At 47.7% G+C, this 18254-nt stretch overlaps 1 protein-coding gene across 4 annotated transcripts in view; it reads right to left on the reverse strand.

Annotated features, from left to right (window-relative positions):
• TBC1D14 (TBC1 domain family member 14) overlaps window positions 1-18254 on the reverse strand; it is a 102740-nt gene that overhangs the window by 46041 nt on the left and 38445 nt on the right. For all 4 annotated transcript variants that reach the window (XR_014326170.1, XM_082838210.1, XM_082838211.1 and 1 more), the window contains exon 3: window positions 10669-10789. Coding sequence is in view for 3 of the 4 variants with exons in the window: in XM_082838210.1 (XP_082694336.1) it covers window positions 10669-10789 (121 nt within the window). In the remaining variant the exon portion in view is untranslated. The remainder of the gene's footprint in view (window positions 1-10668; window positions 10790-18254) is intronic.

Here is an 18254-nt window from a genome sequence, read left to right on the forward strand (position 1 = left end):
TCACGGAGTTTCCAGCACCAAAGAGAAGACTCCACCCAAAGTGCTTCCACACGCTGACAAGATGTTAAGTAATATTCTGAGTCCAACTTAGACAAGCAACTTAAAGGGGAGTTTAGAGGAAACTTAACTCGAAGGAAAGCAAGGTTAACAGCCTTGCTCTTCTCAACTCTGAGGTTTCTCCAAGTCTACGCGGGCGCTTGCCGATGACGCCTCCTCGGGAAGGCCAGCTGTGCTCCGGGCCCTGCACCACGCACCACAGCCCAAGACAAGCCAGCCGGGCCTGGCATAGACCCAAGAAGCGTCTCCCCTGCTGATCCAACAGTGTTTAGAGATTATCTAATACTTTAAAATCTCAACCTTCCATCGGGAATTAGATCAATGTGAAAAAAGCAGTTTTCTTTGGCTGTCAGTATTTTCATATCAACACATTAAATTGCTCGGGGAAGGACAAAAGCATGTGAAAGCTCCCAAGGGCCACCTCCCCAGGCCTTCCTAGGAAGCTGCCTCGATTCAGCTACTTCCAGGAAACGTGCTTTTCTGGTTCAGCTTATTCAACAGGCCACCCAACTGCAGACACTATCGCCTGAGCCCAGAGTCGGTCAGAAAGTGGATTCAGAACACGCACGGTCGCTTCCGAAGAGCCCCGGCCACAGCACCTTCAAGGTCAGTGCTGGGCAGGTCTCCTGAGAACCGATCGTGTACACACCAGAGAGAAGCTGCACAACTCTCTCACAAACGTATGCATGTGAGTGGAACGTACACAAACGTAATCTGGCTCAGAGAAAGGCCTGGGAGGGCAGGCACTAAACGGTCAGAGGCTACAACCAGCAAGGAGCTGTGGAGTCTCGGGTGAAGAGGGCTTTCCCATTTGATTCTGCCCACCTCCATCATTTGGGTATTTTACAGGTATTTTTTCATGAACTATTTTTTATAATTTGAAAAAAAACACAATTTTTAAGCCATTTCAGATGGAATCCAAGACTGATTTTGGCAACGGCAAGTTCCCAAACACACTGAACGCGCCTGAGCAACAGCAAAGTTTTTGTTTTTATCCACTCAGAGGAGTAAAGATGTAGCCATGATGTAAGACCAGAACGAGAGAAACCACTGGCCTTTACTGAGCTCCCACTGGACACCAACCACTGCTCCAGGAACACCCACACTTCATCCCACTGAACCTTCATGAGCACAGGCACGATGGGCATTATCTTTGCAGAGGAGGAGACCAGAGGTCAGAGAGGCAAAGTCAAGTCGGCGGCCTAAAGTCACACAACTGACTATGAGTGACAGAATCAGGACACAGACAAGGGGCTCTGTGATCCCAAAGTTAGAGTCCTTCCCAGGCCCCCTGCCTTCCCAAGCCTGAGACCCCTCTGACCCCAGCACTGTTAGTGGTCCCAGTAAAGATCTGTCCATTTCCTGTTCTCTGAACTCCTGTCTCTTCCTGGGGGCCACAGCGTAAGACTGAAAGTGTGCTCTGAATGCTGCCCTCTCAGACTGACGGGGAAGTGTCCACATTAGGAAAAACAAGCAAACCTTAAGAAGCACTATGCACTAGAATTTCAGTTTATATTATTAAAGGCATCTGAGGTAAGAGAGTTATACTCCTCAGATCAACTAACTGTTGCCACGACAACAGTAGGAGACAATCTACCCATAGAATAAAAACAAAGTTCAAATTAAATGACCACGCTGCCATTTCCCTTTCTTCTCTCTCCCCCTTTTCTTTCTCTTCCAGAAAGGCATCATGTAGAAATTTGATACGTAATTAACTTGCTGCCTCTCTAAAATCCAAAATTAATAGCAATTAGACATTTTATGAGGTGATTTCCTGATGGACTCACCCTCACCCGAAAGGTCCTGGTCCTGTACACGCGTGCCACCTACCACCTGGACAAGCCAAACCTTCCAGAACAGGCTCAGCTTTCTCCTCTGGATCACCACTCACTGGGTAACGTTGCCCTCTTTGCCCTACCACTAGGGAGCTCAGTGTCAAATTTGTAGTGTGCCTCTACGAGCTACATGGGAATTTGTGAGCTGTAGTTTGGGGTATCCATTAGGCTCTTGTTTCGTCTTGTGGTCCTTTGCCCAAATTCCTTAACACTTTTTCGTCTACCATTCTGCATACTTTTTAAAAACTTTTTTTAGAGTAGACGTGCACACAAAATAAAATCCAAAAGGTATAAAAGGGTAAACAGTGAAAGTAGGTCTCCCTCCTCCCCCAGTTCATTCGCCTCTCCAAAGCAATGCTATTATTATCAGTTTCCTAAGGGGCCTCCCTGATACAGTATCCGCACTTACGAGCATATGCATGTATCTCATGCATACAGAGCACACTAATGGTTATTCAGCTTGCTTTTTTAAGGTATGCACTGCCTTGCATTTAGGAATTTAACCAATTCCCTACTGCCAGGCATTTAGATGGCTTCCAGTCTTTTCTAATCAATCTTTTTTGTAATCTTCCAATCTTTTGCAATCAATACCCTTATAAAACCATCAGTTTACCTACACAGTAACTCATCTGTAAGATGAATTCCTAGAAGTGGAAATGCTGGGTCAAAAGTACCCTAACTGCTTGATTGATTCATTCATTCATGTTAGTTTTACTTTTTAAATGAACATATAGTTAGCTTTTTGGTGTGTAAGTTCTATGACTGTTAAAACATGCTGTCTTATAGCCATCACAATCAAGATACAGGACAGTGCCATCCTCCCCAAAACCTCGTCCATGCTCTCCCTTAGTACTCACTCCTGGCACTGCAGCTTTATCTCTTCAAGTATATCATACAAATGAAATCATACAGCACATATGTAACCTTTTGAGACTGGATTCCTACAGTCAGATAATACCCGTGAGATCTGCCCAAGATTGTTAAAATAGTGGATTACACTTATTGATTTTCAAATAATAAACCAGCTTTGCACTCCTGGATAAATGCCACGTTTCAATGTATTGCTGAATTCAATTTGCTGATAATGTGTTGAGGACTCCGTGTGTCTTCATGAGGGATACTGGCCTCCAATGTGCTTCTTTTGTACTGTCCTTGTCTGGTTTTGCTATCAGGGTAATACTGGCTTCATATTATGAGTCAGTCCTTCCTCTTTGAAAATTGGTGTTATTTTTCTTCAAATATGCAGGAGAACTCATCAGTGAAACCCCCTCTGGGCTTGGAGATTTCTTTTGCGGGAGGCTTTTAACTAAAATTTCCATTTCATTAATGATTACAGGACAACTTGGGTTATCTATTGCATCCTGGGTGAGTTTTGGTGATTTGTGATTTTCAAGGAAATGGACCATTCCATCTAAGTTATCAAACTTACGTACATAGAGTTATTCACAACATTCTCTTATTATCCTTTTAATTTCTTCAGGGTCTACAGTAGTATCTCCTTTTTTCATTCCTCTTACTGATAATTTGGTTCTCCTCTCTTTTCTGTCAGTTTTGTTAGCATTTGATTTTGTTGATAATTTCCAAGAACCAGCTTTTGGTTTCACTGACTATTTAATTTTTCTGCTTTCAATTTCAGTGATTTCTGTTCTTATGTGTATTATTTTCTTCCTTTTGCTTGCTTTGGGTTTATTTGCTCCTTTTACAGTTTCTTAAGGTAGAAAATTAGATTGGAGAACTTTTTTCTTTACTAATCTGACTGGTTTAATGCTATAAATTTCCTTCTAAGCACTGCACCCCACAAATTTTGATAGACTGTGTTTCTGTTCAGTTCAAAATATTTTCTCATTTTCCTTGTGACATCGTTATTGTTCCAAAACATATTTAGAAGCATGTTGCTTGTTTAATTTCCAAGTTTGGGGAGATGTTCTTGTTATCTTTCTGTCACTGTTTTAGTGTAATTTCATTGTGGTTAGAGAAAGTATTTTGTGTAATTTTAACCCTTTCCGATTTAGTTTCTTTTATAACGCAGGTTACGGTCTATCTTGGTGGCCATCCACGTGTGCTTGAAAAGAATGTGTGTTGTGCTCTTGTTGGAGGGTGGAGCGTTCTCTAAATGTCCGTTAGCCTGGCTCACTGACGGTAGGTTCTTCTATGTCCTGGCTAATTCTGTCAATAGTTCTATCAATTACAAAGGGGGTGCTGACACTTGAGTTGTAACTATGGATTTGTCTACCTGTTTCAGATCTGTCAGGTTTTGTACCATGTATTTTTGCAGGTCTTTTATTAGGTACACACTCATTTAATAGCATTATGTCTTCACTGGTAATTACCTTACCTTATCCCTGGTAATTTTCTTTGCTCTGAAGTCTACTTTTTCTGATACTAATCTATCTACCTCATCTTCATTTTGGCTAATGTTTTCATGGTGGTGTTATCTTTTTCCATCCTTTAATTTCAACTGCCTACTTTATATTTGAAGTGAATTTCTTTTTTTTTTTTTTTTTTTGCGGTACACAGGCCTCTCACTGTTGTGGCCTCTCCCGTTGTGGAGCACAGGCTCCGGATGTGCAGGCTCAGCGGCCATGGCTCAGGGCCCAGCCGCTCCGCGGCATGTGGGATCTTCCCGGACCAGGGCACGAACCTGCGTCCCCTGCATCGGCAGGCGGACTCTCAACCACTGCGCCACCAGGGAAGCCCGAAGTGAATTTCTTTTAGACAGCAATCTGTCAGGACTGAGCATTCAGACACACAACTGGTATGCTCACACAATTTACATGAAGGTAAATTATTGGTATCTTTCAATTTGGGCCTACCATCTTATTTGTTTTCTATTTTTCCTTCTTCTATTTCCTCTTTCCTATCTTGATTTCAGTTCTTGGAACTGTTGAGAATTCTATTTTAACATACTGTGTTTTTCACTCTCTCTATGTGTAGTTTAGTGGTTGATCTGAGATTTACAATATATATTTTCACAATCTGATTAGTATCAATATTTTAGCACTTCAAGTGGAATGGAGAAACTTTTCCATCATATCCCCTCCTCCTTCGTGTTTTATTTGTAATACGTATTACATCCACATGTGCTGAAAACCCCATACAACATTATACTTTTTGCTGAAACCAAACATATTTAAAAGAATTCATTAAGAGAACAATGGTCTACTGTATTCATGTGGACATTTACCATTTCTGTTCCTCTTCCTTCCTAATGTTTCAAGTTTCCTTCTCGTATAATGTCCCTACTGTCTGGAAAACTTCCTTTAGTAATTTTTTTAGATCTGCTGGCAACAAATTCTCTCAGTTTTCCTTTATCTGAAAAGATCTTTATTTCACTTTCATTCCTGAAGGGCATTTTTGCTGGATATAGAATTTGGGGTTGATAGTTCTTTTCTTTCAGCACTTTAAAAATGCTGAAATCACTTCCTGCTGGCCTCCATGGTTTCTGATGGGAAAATCACAGTCAGCTTCCTTTTTCTTAATTTGTTAATATCTTATACATCTTTTACACGTGACTATAACCGAGAAGTATTACTAATTTATCTAAAGGAGCCCCTTCCCCACTTCCCAATAACGGACCACAAAGCCACAACCACCTCCTGCCAAGGCTACACCAGGAGCACCTCTTTAAGAAGATTTCATCCACATGACCTCACTGGAGCAGAGGCTCAAAATTTCCCAGCAAGTCACTACTTCTCAAACCTTAGGGCACATCGGATTCACCCAGAGCCTAAACTAAAACAAAACGCCTGTCAGACGGGAAGCGAGGCATGAGAAAGAGAGGTCAAGAGCAATTCTAAGGTTTCAGGCCTGGAAAAGAAGGCTAAGGCTGTCATTCACCAAAGTGGGGAAAGCTGCCAAGGGAACAGGTCTGACAGAGTGGAAAAAGAAAATCAGAGTCGGGACTTCCCTGGTGGCGCAGTGGTTAAGAATCCGCCTGCCAATGCAGAGGACACGGGTTCGAGCCCTGGTCAGGGAAGATCCCACGTGCCGCGGAGCAGCTAAGCCCGTGCACCACAACTACCGAGTCTGCACTCTACAGCCCGCGAGCCACAACTACTGAGCCCACGTGCTGCAACTGCTGAAGCCCTCGTGCCTAGAGCCCGTGCTCTGCAACAAGAGAAGCCACCGCAATGAGAAGCCCGCGCACTACAACGAAGAGTAGCCCCCGCTCACCGCGACTAGAGAAAGCCCGTGTGCAGCACCGAAGACCCAACACAGCCAAAAATAAATAAATAATTTTTTAAAGAAAAAGAAAGAAAGAAAATCAGAGTTTAGCTCGGTGCTTGTTAGCCACGAAATGTCTATCAGACGTCCAGGTGGAGCTGTCCAGTAGGCAGCTGGCTGCCTACGTCTGGAGTTCAGGGGTGAAGGCCTGGCTGGTGGTCGGCGTAGGCATGACATTTACAGCCTGAGTCCAGCGGAGATCTCCCAGAGGCGCCCACAGATGAAGAAGCGCTCGAGAGGCACCCTAATGTTCAGAGGGCTGGAAAGCTGAGGGCACCCAGCAAAGGAAACTGAAAAAGGAGGAAGAGTGTGGTGACCTGGAAGCCACAGTAAGACAGCCTCCCAAGGAGCAGAGAAGTGGACAAGGGCTGAGGGAAATAACCATTGGACCTAGCACCTGGAGGTCACCTGAAAACCAATCTCAGAGAAATGTGCTCAGTGGCACAGAAGCGTCTCAGGACGGCTGCACTCTACTTCTCCTTCGCAACATTTATCACAGCTACAATTATCTGTAGAGTTACTTGTTCAAATCTTTCTTTCCCCGATCCCTGGTAAGTTCCAGTGAAGGCAGGGGCCGAATAAGTCTTTGCCCTTCATTATAATAACCAGAATTGATCCACACAGTGTCTCAAATTTGTGGAACATGTGAAAGGACCATGGAATCCAAGACAGAAGGTTCCTCTTCATTCACAAACAAAGGACTGCACTTCTGGGACAGCATCGCCACCCGCGCCAGTCTGGCCAGAGCCCTGGTCCATACAAACCCAATGACAGGAGATCTGAAGGCAGCTATCTTCAAATACCTTCTCCCCGGCTTTATTCTCAAGAGCTTCGCCAGTCCACCAGCAATGGCCGAAAGTGTACACGGCATACCTGGGCCCTTTATTTAACCCACTGTGGGCAAAGACGGCTATTTTCCTCCTAATAGCCAGCATTCCCTTCTCACACGGCAGTGGTTCTTAAATTTTGGTGTGTGTTAGAACAAATGCCTGGAGCATTGTTAAGACACAACTTGTTGTGCCCCAGCCCCAGCGTTTGTTTCAGTGTGTCTGGGGTGAGAGGCCTGAGAACTTGTGCTTCTAACAAATGCCCAGGTGATGATGATGTTAGCTTGGGGACCACAATTTGAGAACCACTGGTTTAGTGTGATTCTCATAGTTATTCTTGGTCATTTTTGCTTCCCCTAGGAAAAACCATAATGCAAGCTGACAGAAAATTACTTGCACTTCAAAATGTTTATGAAATTTGAAAAGTTAACGGAAAGTATCAACAACATTGCATCATTTCCTTAAAAATGGCAACCAAAAAAGAAGGCCCAAACCAAGAGAATGTGGCCCAGTTACAGTGAAGTCAGCTGTGCCCCAGAGCACCCTGGGCAAACCACATACAGCACCCAGTCCACTTAATGGACCAATTTATTAACAAAAAGTCACGACAGCCACACCCGAGTACTAACTCTGGGCCACACATACTAAACATTGGGCAAAAATACTTCACATACATTATCTGTTAATTTATAAGTTAACAGGCCCATTCTGCAGATGAGGAACCAGAGAAGTCACTGGCCCAAGGTCATACAGACAAGAAGAGGGGACGCCGGAAATCAAACCCGAGCCTTCAAGTCCAGAGATCTTGGCTGGTGTTCGTACCTGAACCCCCGGCTCACCACGGGCTCCTTGAGGCATGTCCACCCATCCGCTTTTGTGTTTCCGGTGCCCAGTACGAGACCTGGCCCCAAATGGCGCAAGGTTTGCTGAACAAGCAAACTAAGGGGTCTCTGGAGGGCACAGGCTCACCCTCTCACACTGTGGTCCATTTCTCAGTCAAAGGAAACACACAACGATACCAGCAGACACTTTCTAGCACTTGGGACATTCATAACTGCTTGCAGCACATGATGTATACTCACTCATTTAATCCTCACCACCTCGGAGGTAGGTGCTATTATTCTCCTAACGTTAAAGAGCAGGAAAATGAGGCTCAGAAGGGTTAAGGGACTTGCCCAAAGTCACACAGCCAAAGTGTAGCAGAGCTGGGATCCAAACGCAGTAAGTCTGACTCCAGAGTCCATGCTTTTAAATCACTACGTGATGCTACCTCTCTCAAGTATAAAAAACTTCCAAAGACAAAGGGAAAAGGAATTAGAGTTTACTAAGTATCTCAATTATGCTTTAGCTCTAACTAGAGTTATTGTCACCATTTGGGATCACAAGTCTGGACACTCGGACCCCAGTGATGGGCTCTCTAAAGTGGGGAGGGGAGGCTGTGTGAGCCGACACCTGTGACAGCAGCCAGCTCGAGCCTGGTGCCCAGGAGCTTCCTCCCAGGGGCAGGTCCCCGGCTCTGGATCCCTCTCAGGCCTTGCCAGCTCGGGGGAGGAGGGGACAGGGTGACAAATGAGAGGGCCAGAGACACAAAGCATGAGCAAACAGGACAGAGGCAGGATTGTATGACGCATGCAGGTACGATTACATCCTTTATTATTGATGGTTAGAGCCAGATGGCCCTCTTCTTTGCAGTACTGTGTTACTACATAATTAGCTGACCTAGTCACTTCAGTTCACAAAAATCCTTTAAGTCCAAGAACATAATCCACGTTCACCTTAAAAAAACAGTACGACACAGATAACAAAGAAATTCAAACATGATGCAAGTGACATTAAGAGTCATGGGAAAATCTATTTAGCATAATGGTTACTTTTTTGAGAACCATAGATTTCTTTAAGAATTTTATAACAGCTTAGCTACTGAGTTTCCTAAGAAATGTATAGCTTAGCTCTGCATACAAACACATCATATTTTAATTGTATGCTATTTTAACAAGCCTACACAATAAGTGATTCAAATTCAAAATGTAACAGTCTAGAAAAATGAATTCCAACACTGATTTACTTTGTGAGTTTCCTAGGTCCAGACAACTGCTATAAGGAACACTACACAACATTCAAAACATCTTTAATTTGACGAGGCATAAAAAATGAAATACGTGCAAAGCCAGCTTGTTGTCCAAGCCAGAGCCCCAGCACGTGCTCACACACTGCAGCCCTGGACCTCACACGTTTATCCTCAGAGGGCCGCAATACTCTGCAGCCCCACTGCCACCACTGCACTGAGCCAGACCCCACTGTCTCCCACCTGGACTAGTCCAAGAGCCACACTTTCGCCAGGGGGACCTCCTCACTCCCTACATGAGTAAAACCCTTCAGGGGCTCCCCAGAGCCTCCAGGTTAGAGACAGGTTCTGCATGCATCACATCCCACCCCACAGGCCCCATGGACAGCCCCTCTCACTGCTCCCTGGGTTCACGCTGCACGAGCCGCCCAGCACCTGCCCCTCCCTTCCTGCAGGGGCTCAGCAGCTGCGAGGGCCCTGGCGCCCAAATGCCTGGGGCTGAACTTCAGCTCTGCCGCTTACTAGCCGCACAAGTCACTGAGCCGGGTCTCAGGGCTTCTTTGGTAAAATGAAGACAGTAACAGTGCCTTCTTCGTAAGGTTGTTGCGAGTTTTAAATGAACTAGAAACCCACGTGCTGGCTCATTTATCGCCAGGACATAGTAATCACTCAGTACACGATCCCCATTACTATTAATTCTCTGTCACACCGTTAAACTCAGACTTCTGTGCCGCGTCGCCCATCAGGCCCGGCCTCCCTGCCACACACCTGCGACACCTGCACTGGCATCACTCCCTCACCAGAGGGGTGCTCTGGAGCCTGGGTGCAGTGCCATCTCTCTTAACCCCAGTGCTGGCACTTAGAAGTGTTTGTTGAACAACTGTCCGTGAATACAAAACTGAGGCTGGGGGGTAAGGCTGCTGCGGGGCAGTGTCACAGCACCGGGCAAGCACTGCACTGTTAGGACGGCTGGGACTCAGGGCCAAGCAGAAGATGCAGGTGGTAACAATCAGGGCTGCCGAGGCCGCTGACACCCGGGGCCTGGCTGAGTCTGTGCTTAAGCCCCCCTCCCTGCAAAGATGAGCGCATGCCTCCAGCAGCTAGCATCACTCCCTCCACAGGGAGCGAAGTAGCCCAGTGGTGGTGAGATTCCACACACCTGGCCTGGCCCTGAACCCCATCTTCTCCTCCCAAGACATGTGGGCAGCGTCGGCCCGCGAGGGGAAGAGGTCATACTGCAGCCTGGGTAACAGTGGCCCTAGGTTTCCTGGTCCAAGGAAGCACTGGAAGGATTAAGTCCTTCCCAAGAAACCGCTGGGATCAGAGAGGGAGAATTCTTTAACATCAAACACAATTAATAAAAATTAGATCGTAAACATATTTGCAACTCTTATTGAAAAAAAACTGATTAAATTTCATCAAGTTATAAATATCTAAAGCCCAGCTCTCTCAACTGAACTTTCCTATGTGTGCATACGAGCTGTAAGAAGTGAAAAATCTTAAAGTCATCCACATTCTGAAGACAGACTTAAATTTTAGGTACTTAGCATGCAAGTGAAAGCAAAGCTTTTCAGTCTCAAAGCCTCCGGAATGGTCCTTTCTGCACGGTTCATAAATGCATGCTGTGACGCACGTTGCTGTGTTTTTGTATCGTGTATACCTTTTGTATTTTCTTTGACTCTTTCTGAGCATTCTCTCGGAGTGGTACTTTTCCAAATAACTTCCATCCCAAGTCATTTTGTTTGTCAAGTCTTGCATTTTGTTTTCTAGCAAGCAAATTCCTATAGGAAGAAAATAAAAGGGTTAGGGAATTGTTGGGTATTTACAGAAACACTAGGACAGCCAAATCACTCTCTAATGAAAACAAGTAGACTTTCCTTTCAGAGAACAATGTGATGAACCACAAACTTTAATTCTGCAGACTTGATTTTCATGTCGACAAAGAATTATGAAGCAGGTGAAAAGACCTTGAACCACAGCAAGCTTTTTGTTATTCACCAATAGCATGTACAAGTTCTATCATTTAGAGTAAGGAAATGTATTATAGCGTAACAAAGCATATCCAAAAAAGTGAGCTTTGAAGTCAGACCAAACTGAATGGAAACCCTGGCTCAATCACTCACTAGCTGTGTGACTCTGACCGGTATATTAACCTCTCTGAGGCTCAGTTTCCTTATGTCTAACAAGGGTCACTATATGAATTAAAATTACAGGTACATGATCAGTGCTCAAAGGATAACAGTTGTTTTAGTACTTAAACTTCTAACTTAGTTTAAATTGTCTATAAGGTAAATTTATACTATCTATTTATAAAGAGTCTCCATGTATCATAAAAAGAAGCCACTCATGAGAAAATCACAAGGTCTTCTCTCCCAACAACACGTAAACAAACCCAGATAACATAAATAAATCCCAAATGGTACTACAAAATAAACTATGTTTTGGAATGCATTGTATTGGTGCATTCATTAAAAACAAATGGTTTCTAGGGCTCACTGGAAAGTATGAGATGAGCATGAAGCATCTTGCGTGCTAGAAAGAAGGTGCTCAAAGGAATATGGGGACAAGTTTCATGAAAACAGTACCCAGCTTGAAAAGGGCTCTCACTAGCTAAATCCGGAACAATGTAATCATCAAAATAAATAATGGGGTTATAACCCATCAAATGAAAAAGAAATCCATGAGCCCAAGTGGATATGGATACAAATACACAAACAGAGGAGGAAGGAAAACTCTTAGAATGTCCCCCTAGTAAGTAGAGAAAGACTGATGGGGTTAGGAATTAATCAATGGATGCTGAAACTAGTAGGTGAAAGCTGGATGAAGAAAAGGAATTTTACATAGTTTGAAAGTATCTCCCACAAATTACTTGTAATGACAAAGGCAAAAATAGTTAACTTTACAGTCGAGAAACCTCATTAGCCAAATGATCAAAGCTGTCAGGATGGACAGCACACATCACCTGCTCTGATGCTGAGAACACACCATGTCAATGGCAGTTACCAAAAATGCATCACCTGAATATAACCATGAGGAAATGCAGACACACCCAAACTGAGGGACAGCCTATGAAATAATGAATCTCACTCTAAAAATGCCAGTGTCACAAGTGGACAAAAAAATAATGCCTGTCATTTCGGTAAACAAAGAATGTTGCACCCATCCAGCCATTAGCCACCATAGCCATCTCAACGGTGCGCCCTGAGGGGATTCTGGGTGGAGAAAAACTGGGATACTGGCCCTAGATAGTGAAGATGCATACCAAAGGAATAATTTCAATCAGCCCAGACTCTTACATCTTCCCATACAATCGTTAACTTGAGAGGTCTGTTTTTTGTGATTAGCAGTAATCTTTTGATGCTCAACTGCATGGTTTTTTGTTTTTGCTTTTTTCAGCAAAAACTCCTACATATCCTGGCTCCTTGCTTATCTCTTTGGAACAGTCCCTCAGAGCTATCTGCGAGGCTGCCTTCCTGGGCTATAGACCTCAGAAAGGCCACCAAATAAAACATAATTCTCAACTTTTAGGTTGTGCTTTTTTTTTTCAGTCGACAAAGAAAGGCTGAAGAATTGTTCCAGATTAAAAGGAGGCTAAAGAGACCTGACAATTAAATGCAGTAGGTGGATCCTGGACCACGGGCCAAGACAGGTATAAAGAAGACTACTGGGACAATGGACGCAATTTGAACATAGAGTATAGAGGAGAACAGCATTGGGTTAATATTAAATTTCCTGATCTTGATAACCGTACTACGGTTACAGAAGAGGATGCCCTTGTTCTTACGAAACACACTGACATACTTAGGGGTAAACGGGCATGATACCTCCAAATGATTCCTCTAATGCTTCCTCAAAATTCTTATACACTTGGGCTTCCCTGGTGGCGCAGTGGTGGAGAGTCTGCCTGCCGATGCAGGGGACGCGGGTTCGTGACCCGGTCCGGGAGGATCCCACATGCTGCGGAGCGGCTGGGCCCGTGAGCCATGGCCGCGGAGCCTGCGCTCCGCAACGGGAGAGGCCACAGCAGTGAGAGGACTGCGTACCGCAAAAAAAAAAAAAATTCTTATACACTTACATAAAATAGATACCACACTCACAGAATGAATAAAGCAATGGAGTAAAATGTAAATGGCTAGTGCATGTGGGTAAAGGGCATAAGGGAGTGCCTTGCATTTTTCTTGCAAAGTCTCAGTAAATTTGAAATTATATAAAAGAAAGTTATTATACAAAAACTTTCAAACAAGGTTTCTTTGTATTCTTCCTTGTTTTTCTGTTGTGGTTATAATAGAACCTATTTCAGAAATGGTTTCATACCCCAAGGCAATTTATATTTACATTAGTAAGAAATGAAGTTTCTTACACCTGGAGGTGTCTCCAGGCCCAACCTGTTTAACATCTAAGATTCAGCCAGCCGTAAAAGACTTAACACAATTAAAACCAAGCTAAAACCTCAGCCACCCAGAAAGGTTCTAAGAATTTGGGCATCCAGAGCCTGGATCCACTAATGGCTAACATTTTGCTAAAGAGGAGTTGCCTCTGAGGAAGGGAACTGGGTGCAAGGGACAAAAGGTGAGGAAACCAAAGGCACCCAGAAAGGGGAGGGGCCGGGAGTGAAAGGTAGGCCTCCCAAAGGACCCTGACCTTACTCTGGAGGGACGTGAGTTGCTGAGGGTCTAGAGGGGTAACAGTAGAGAACCGCTCAGAAGGGACTGGGTACGGGGAAACTCAAAACAAGCCTGGGCTTTGTGATCTGGGAGGCTGGGTGTAAACGGTGGTGCTATTCGCTGAGACCGACCAGCAGGAGGTGAACCAAGGGGAACAGAAACCTTGGCTTCTCTGCCCACTGCTAAGGCTACATAAGTTCACACAAATGTAGTGCAGATAAAGTTTATCAAAAAGCAAAGTTGTGGGACTCCCCTGGCAGTCCAGGGGTTAAGACTCCGCGCTTCCAGTGCGGGGGGCGCAGGTTCGATCCCTGGTCAGGGAACTAAGATCCCACATGCCGCATGGCGAGGCCAAAAAAATCAGAGTTGCAGAATTCTTTTTAGCATAAGAGCTTAAGCTATACATAATAGGCCATGACTTTTGAAAGGTCTGTAAAAGGTATCTTTGGATGTATTACTTTTTGTGAAGTTGCAGTCACCACACGTACCAGGAGCTCTGAGCACAAAGGAATCCCTCCCCAGCTTCAGCTGCTGTGCCGTCTGCAGCCCTGGCGCAGGCACGGGGAGTGGGGAAGCCCACCAGAAAACGGTTCCGGCCGCCGGCTCCCCTTCCAGGTCGAGGGTCATGGAGAGCCTGGCATGGAGCTGGCTGCTGGGCCCAGGAGCCAGGCGGCCCCAGGGACCCGCCTCTGCCCATCACACGACCCAACCCCACTCCGGGGGCCAGGTGCAGTGCGAGAACACGGGCGGCGGGGCGAGCCGTCCCTTCGGCACCTGTGCTGCCTTCCTGACTGGGTCTCAGAGGAGCCCTCAGGGACGCCCGCAAGTGCGGAGGCTCCTCCCCAGTCCAGGAGGGCCCAGAGGGAAGACGCGTCTGTGGATACCTCGGGAGGCCCCCGCATGAGCTGTGTGACCACAGCCTCGGCCCAAGCCTGGCCCTCAGATGCCTAAGAGCGCTCTCGTGCTCCTGGGGAAGGCAGTGGTCACAGCCGCCGTCCCTGACACTTCACCAGGTGGCAGAACACGGGGGCTGTGCGACTGAAGCAAGTCCTCTTACTGAACACAGGTTACTCTGCAAAGCCTTGCCTGTCTGCCTGCCACCAGCCCAGCCCCCAGGCCTGGGCTCCCACACCAGCAGTTTCTAGAGCACTCACCAAGTTATTCTGTGTTTGTTGGAGGTACTCTGTCTGCTCCCCTCTCCACACACCTTTCCCCTGGGGTGGGGTGGCCCAGGCGGCAGGGCAGAGTCATCTCTGCATCCCCAGCGCTCTATCCAGCATGTGTCTGCTGGCAAATGGAGCAGCCAGCATAGGTGTCTGCAGGGGACGCGAGGAGGCAGGGTGGGAGCCGCCCCAAGGCCAGCGGGGGCCACCTCCAAGGGTGGGGCACACGCATGGGCACCCTCAAGGCAGGGCTCAAGGCAAGAGAGACGTATCTGGACAAATCAAAGCCCAGGACTGAGAATTACACAGAGGTAGCCTCTGAGCAGGGGCAGGAGTCCCCCTGGAAAGGAGGGGCAGTGGAAGGCCGGGGGCTGGGAGAGGCCGGGGCAGGGGGTGGCAGAGGACAGCACGGCAAGCTGGCTCCTGGGGGGGAAGGCAGCCAGTGGGGGGTGATGGCTCCGGGGGAGCACCTGAGCACCGTGCCAAGGAGGCGATGAGAACCGGGCACCCCAGTAAAGGGCCCTTCGTTGCGAGGGCTAAACCCCTTCGCCATAAGGAAAGCAAGCACTTCCTCTATTGGCCGTGCTAGGGGCCTCGGCTGATGGCCTCAATTCGGTCTCTGACTGAAGGGCAAAAACAACATGGAAGTGGAGGAGACTCTTACCTGCACCTGAAGGGAATCAGACCACCAAGGGCTAATAAAGAACCTGTGCCGTTGCTGGATACGTCCCCTGTCTCCAATCCACAGGGCACAGTGACAATCTTACCAAGACTGTCCACGTGGAGGTTCCCTGAGAGCCACCCAGGACTCCAGGTGATGCATCCTGCCCCACCTACCTGCACACACGCGGACACAAGCACACCAACCTGGCACCCCTCACCCCACCTACCTACACACACACACACACACACACACACACACACACACACACGAGCGCGCACGTGTGCGGGAGAGGGCATGGCTGAACTCCTCACTAGCCTCCTTCTTCCAAGCGGCCACTCAAATCCACTCAAATCTACCCTCCCACAGCTGGCACCGGAAGCACCTGAAGACTCTTCCGAAGACAGAGGACAAGCACGTCTCCCAAGAGGCTGAGCGTGGCGACTAAGCCTCCAGCAGCCCTGCCCCAGAAGCACCCCCTACAGGCAGGGGGCCAGAGTGGAGATGCCTCTCAACAACCCACCAGGCCTCATTCATTCAACGAATACTCTCTGAGGGCCTCAACTATACCGAACAACAGAAAAGGCAGCCTTATGTGCTTAGAAACCTGCGGCCTCTCCTCAGGCTAACGGCAAACTGCTCGGCCCGATGGCTATGGTCTGGCCGCCCCCTCGGGCCCGGGCCTTTAAGGGCCTGTGGTCCCTGTCCCTTGGGCACGGCTCCGTGACCCAACAAGCCCTGGGCACCTGCAGAACTCCAACACCATCTCTTCACACAGCGGCCGGGGCCGTCTCTTGAAAGCACGGATGGACCACGCAGCCCCGGCCCCAAATCCCTTCAGTGGCTTCCAGCTGCTCGCGGCACCGTCACACATGCTGTTCCCTCTGCCCTCAAAGTGCTCCTGAAAGAGAAGCCAGGAGTGCCTGCCTCACGGGGCGTCGTGAGGATTAAACGAGGCACTGGACCCCGCAGGCCGTGCACAGGCACTTGCACACACACTTACACTTGGCCACCGAAACTCCGCCTGGGAACTGAGTGCTGGCGAGCAGGGAGTGACTGTCCCCAGGCTCAACGCCCTTCAGCCGAGCCAGCCCTCTGCACCCGAAGGCGAGGCTTCAAGAACTGCGGGCTGAAGGAAGGTGACCTAGGAGGCTCCGGCTCCACCTCAGGAAACACACTTTGGGGGCTGCCACATCCAACTGCAAGGGAAGAGCCTCATCCTGAAAGCCTGAGGGAGGCAAGAAGAAGGAGCCATCGCTGGCATCTACCCCAGGGCTTTTTGCAAAATATTTATTCCTGTCTCAATACGCACCAACTCAGAGGACAAGATATAGGACACCGGTGACAAAGCAGCGCTCGACATACAGTGCGTCAGGTCCTGCCAGCTCCCCCGTGAGGCTGGATGCTCACAGGCACCGTGGATGCCATGCCGCAAGACACCAGCGCCATCACATTCAGGAGCCAGCTTGCTTACTGACGTTTAGCTGGGACGAGATGGACCTGTAGGATCCCAGCCCTCAACAGGAAGAGTCAGGCGTGAGCCTGCTCACATCCTGACCACACCTTCCCTTTTCTCAACCTCCTCTGCACTCGAAGTCACCAGGATCCTTACTGCTGCAGGCTTGTCCCCTGTGTCCCACTGACAGGAAGTACAGGCAAAAGGCGGCTGAGTGTGAGGGGAAAGCAACACCTGGAGACCTGAACGCCCCTCACCTTCTGACAAAAGGTTTGGCCCTGCGCTGACCAACACCAGAGCCGCTAGCCACACGCGGCCACTGACCACTTGAAGGGTGCACATGTTGAAATGATGTATTGGCTTAGAAAACAGCCCCAGGGTTCATGATCTACTCATAGGCAGGCTTAAAGGATCAGGGGAGCCTTGAAGCTTATACAATTCGGGGAATCCTCTTTAAAGAAAGAAAAACTCCTTAGGTACAAGTGAGAGGTCCTGAAGGTTAGGTATCGTTAACGTTGTCATAAACCCAATTATATGTCTCTGGCTTCTGAAACCTGGGACGAGCGCCGCAGCGGCTGCTGGTGCTCACAGGTGGTGAAACTCCAGCAGGTGAAACTCCAGCACCAACTTATGTCCAACGTTCCATGTCCCTGTTTTTAGACAAGCGATCGTAGAGCCAAAAAACCAATAATACCCTCTCTTCGTAGGTGTCGTGAGGCCGAGGTTGTTACCTTCACCTCCACCCCGCACGAACTTAACTTTCCCAAGTTACTGAAGCCAAAAGAAGGCGATTCCAGGAGCAATTAAAAATATCGCTGACAGGGCTCCCCTGGTGGCGCAGGGGTTGAGAGTCCGCCTGCCGATGCGGGGGATGCGGGTTCGTGCCCCGGTCCGGGAGGATCCCACGTGCCGCGGAGCGGCTGGGCCCGTGAGCCATGGCCGCTGAGCCTGCGCGTCCGGAGCCTGTGCTCCGCAGCGGGAGAGGCCACAGCGGTGAGGGGCAAAATGCTCGCTGACAAGATTATGAGGCGTTAGACCTGGGTCCCTGTGCTCGCGAACATCAAGCTGCTGTGAGTGCGCTGATAGCAGCGTGGGCCCTCCAGCAGGCACTCAAGTACATTCCTAGATACTATTGACCTGTGATTTTGTCTTCTGTCACCAGAATGTGAAGTCCACGAGGGTGAATGCTGTCTCTTCTATTTACTGTGGTGCCTCTAGTGTCTGGAACAGTTCCTGGCATATAGGAAAAGACTCAAACTTACTGAATGTATGCTTTTTTCAGGGAATTTTCATAAAGATTAC

This window comes from Leucopleurus acutus, assembly GCF_964270905.1.
Source record: "Leucopleurus acutus genome assembly, chromosome: 4".
NCBI lineage: Eukaryota > Metazoa > Chordata > Mammalia > Artiodactyla > Delphinidae > Leucopleurus > Leucopleurus acutus.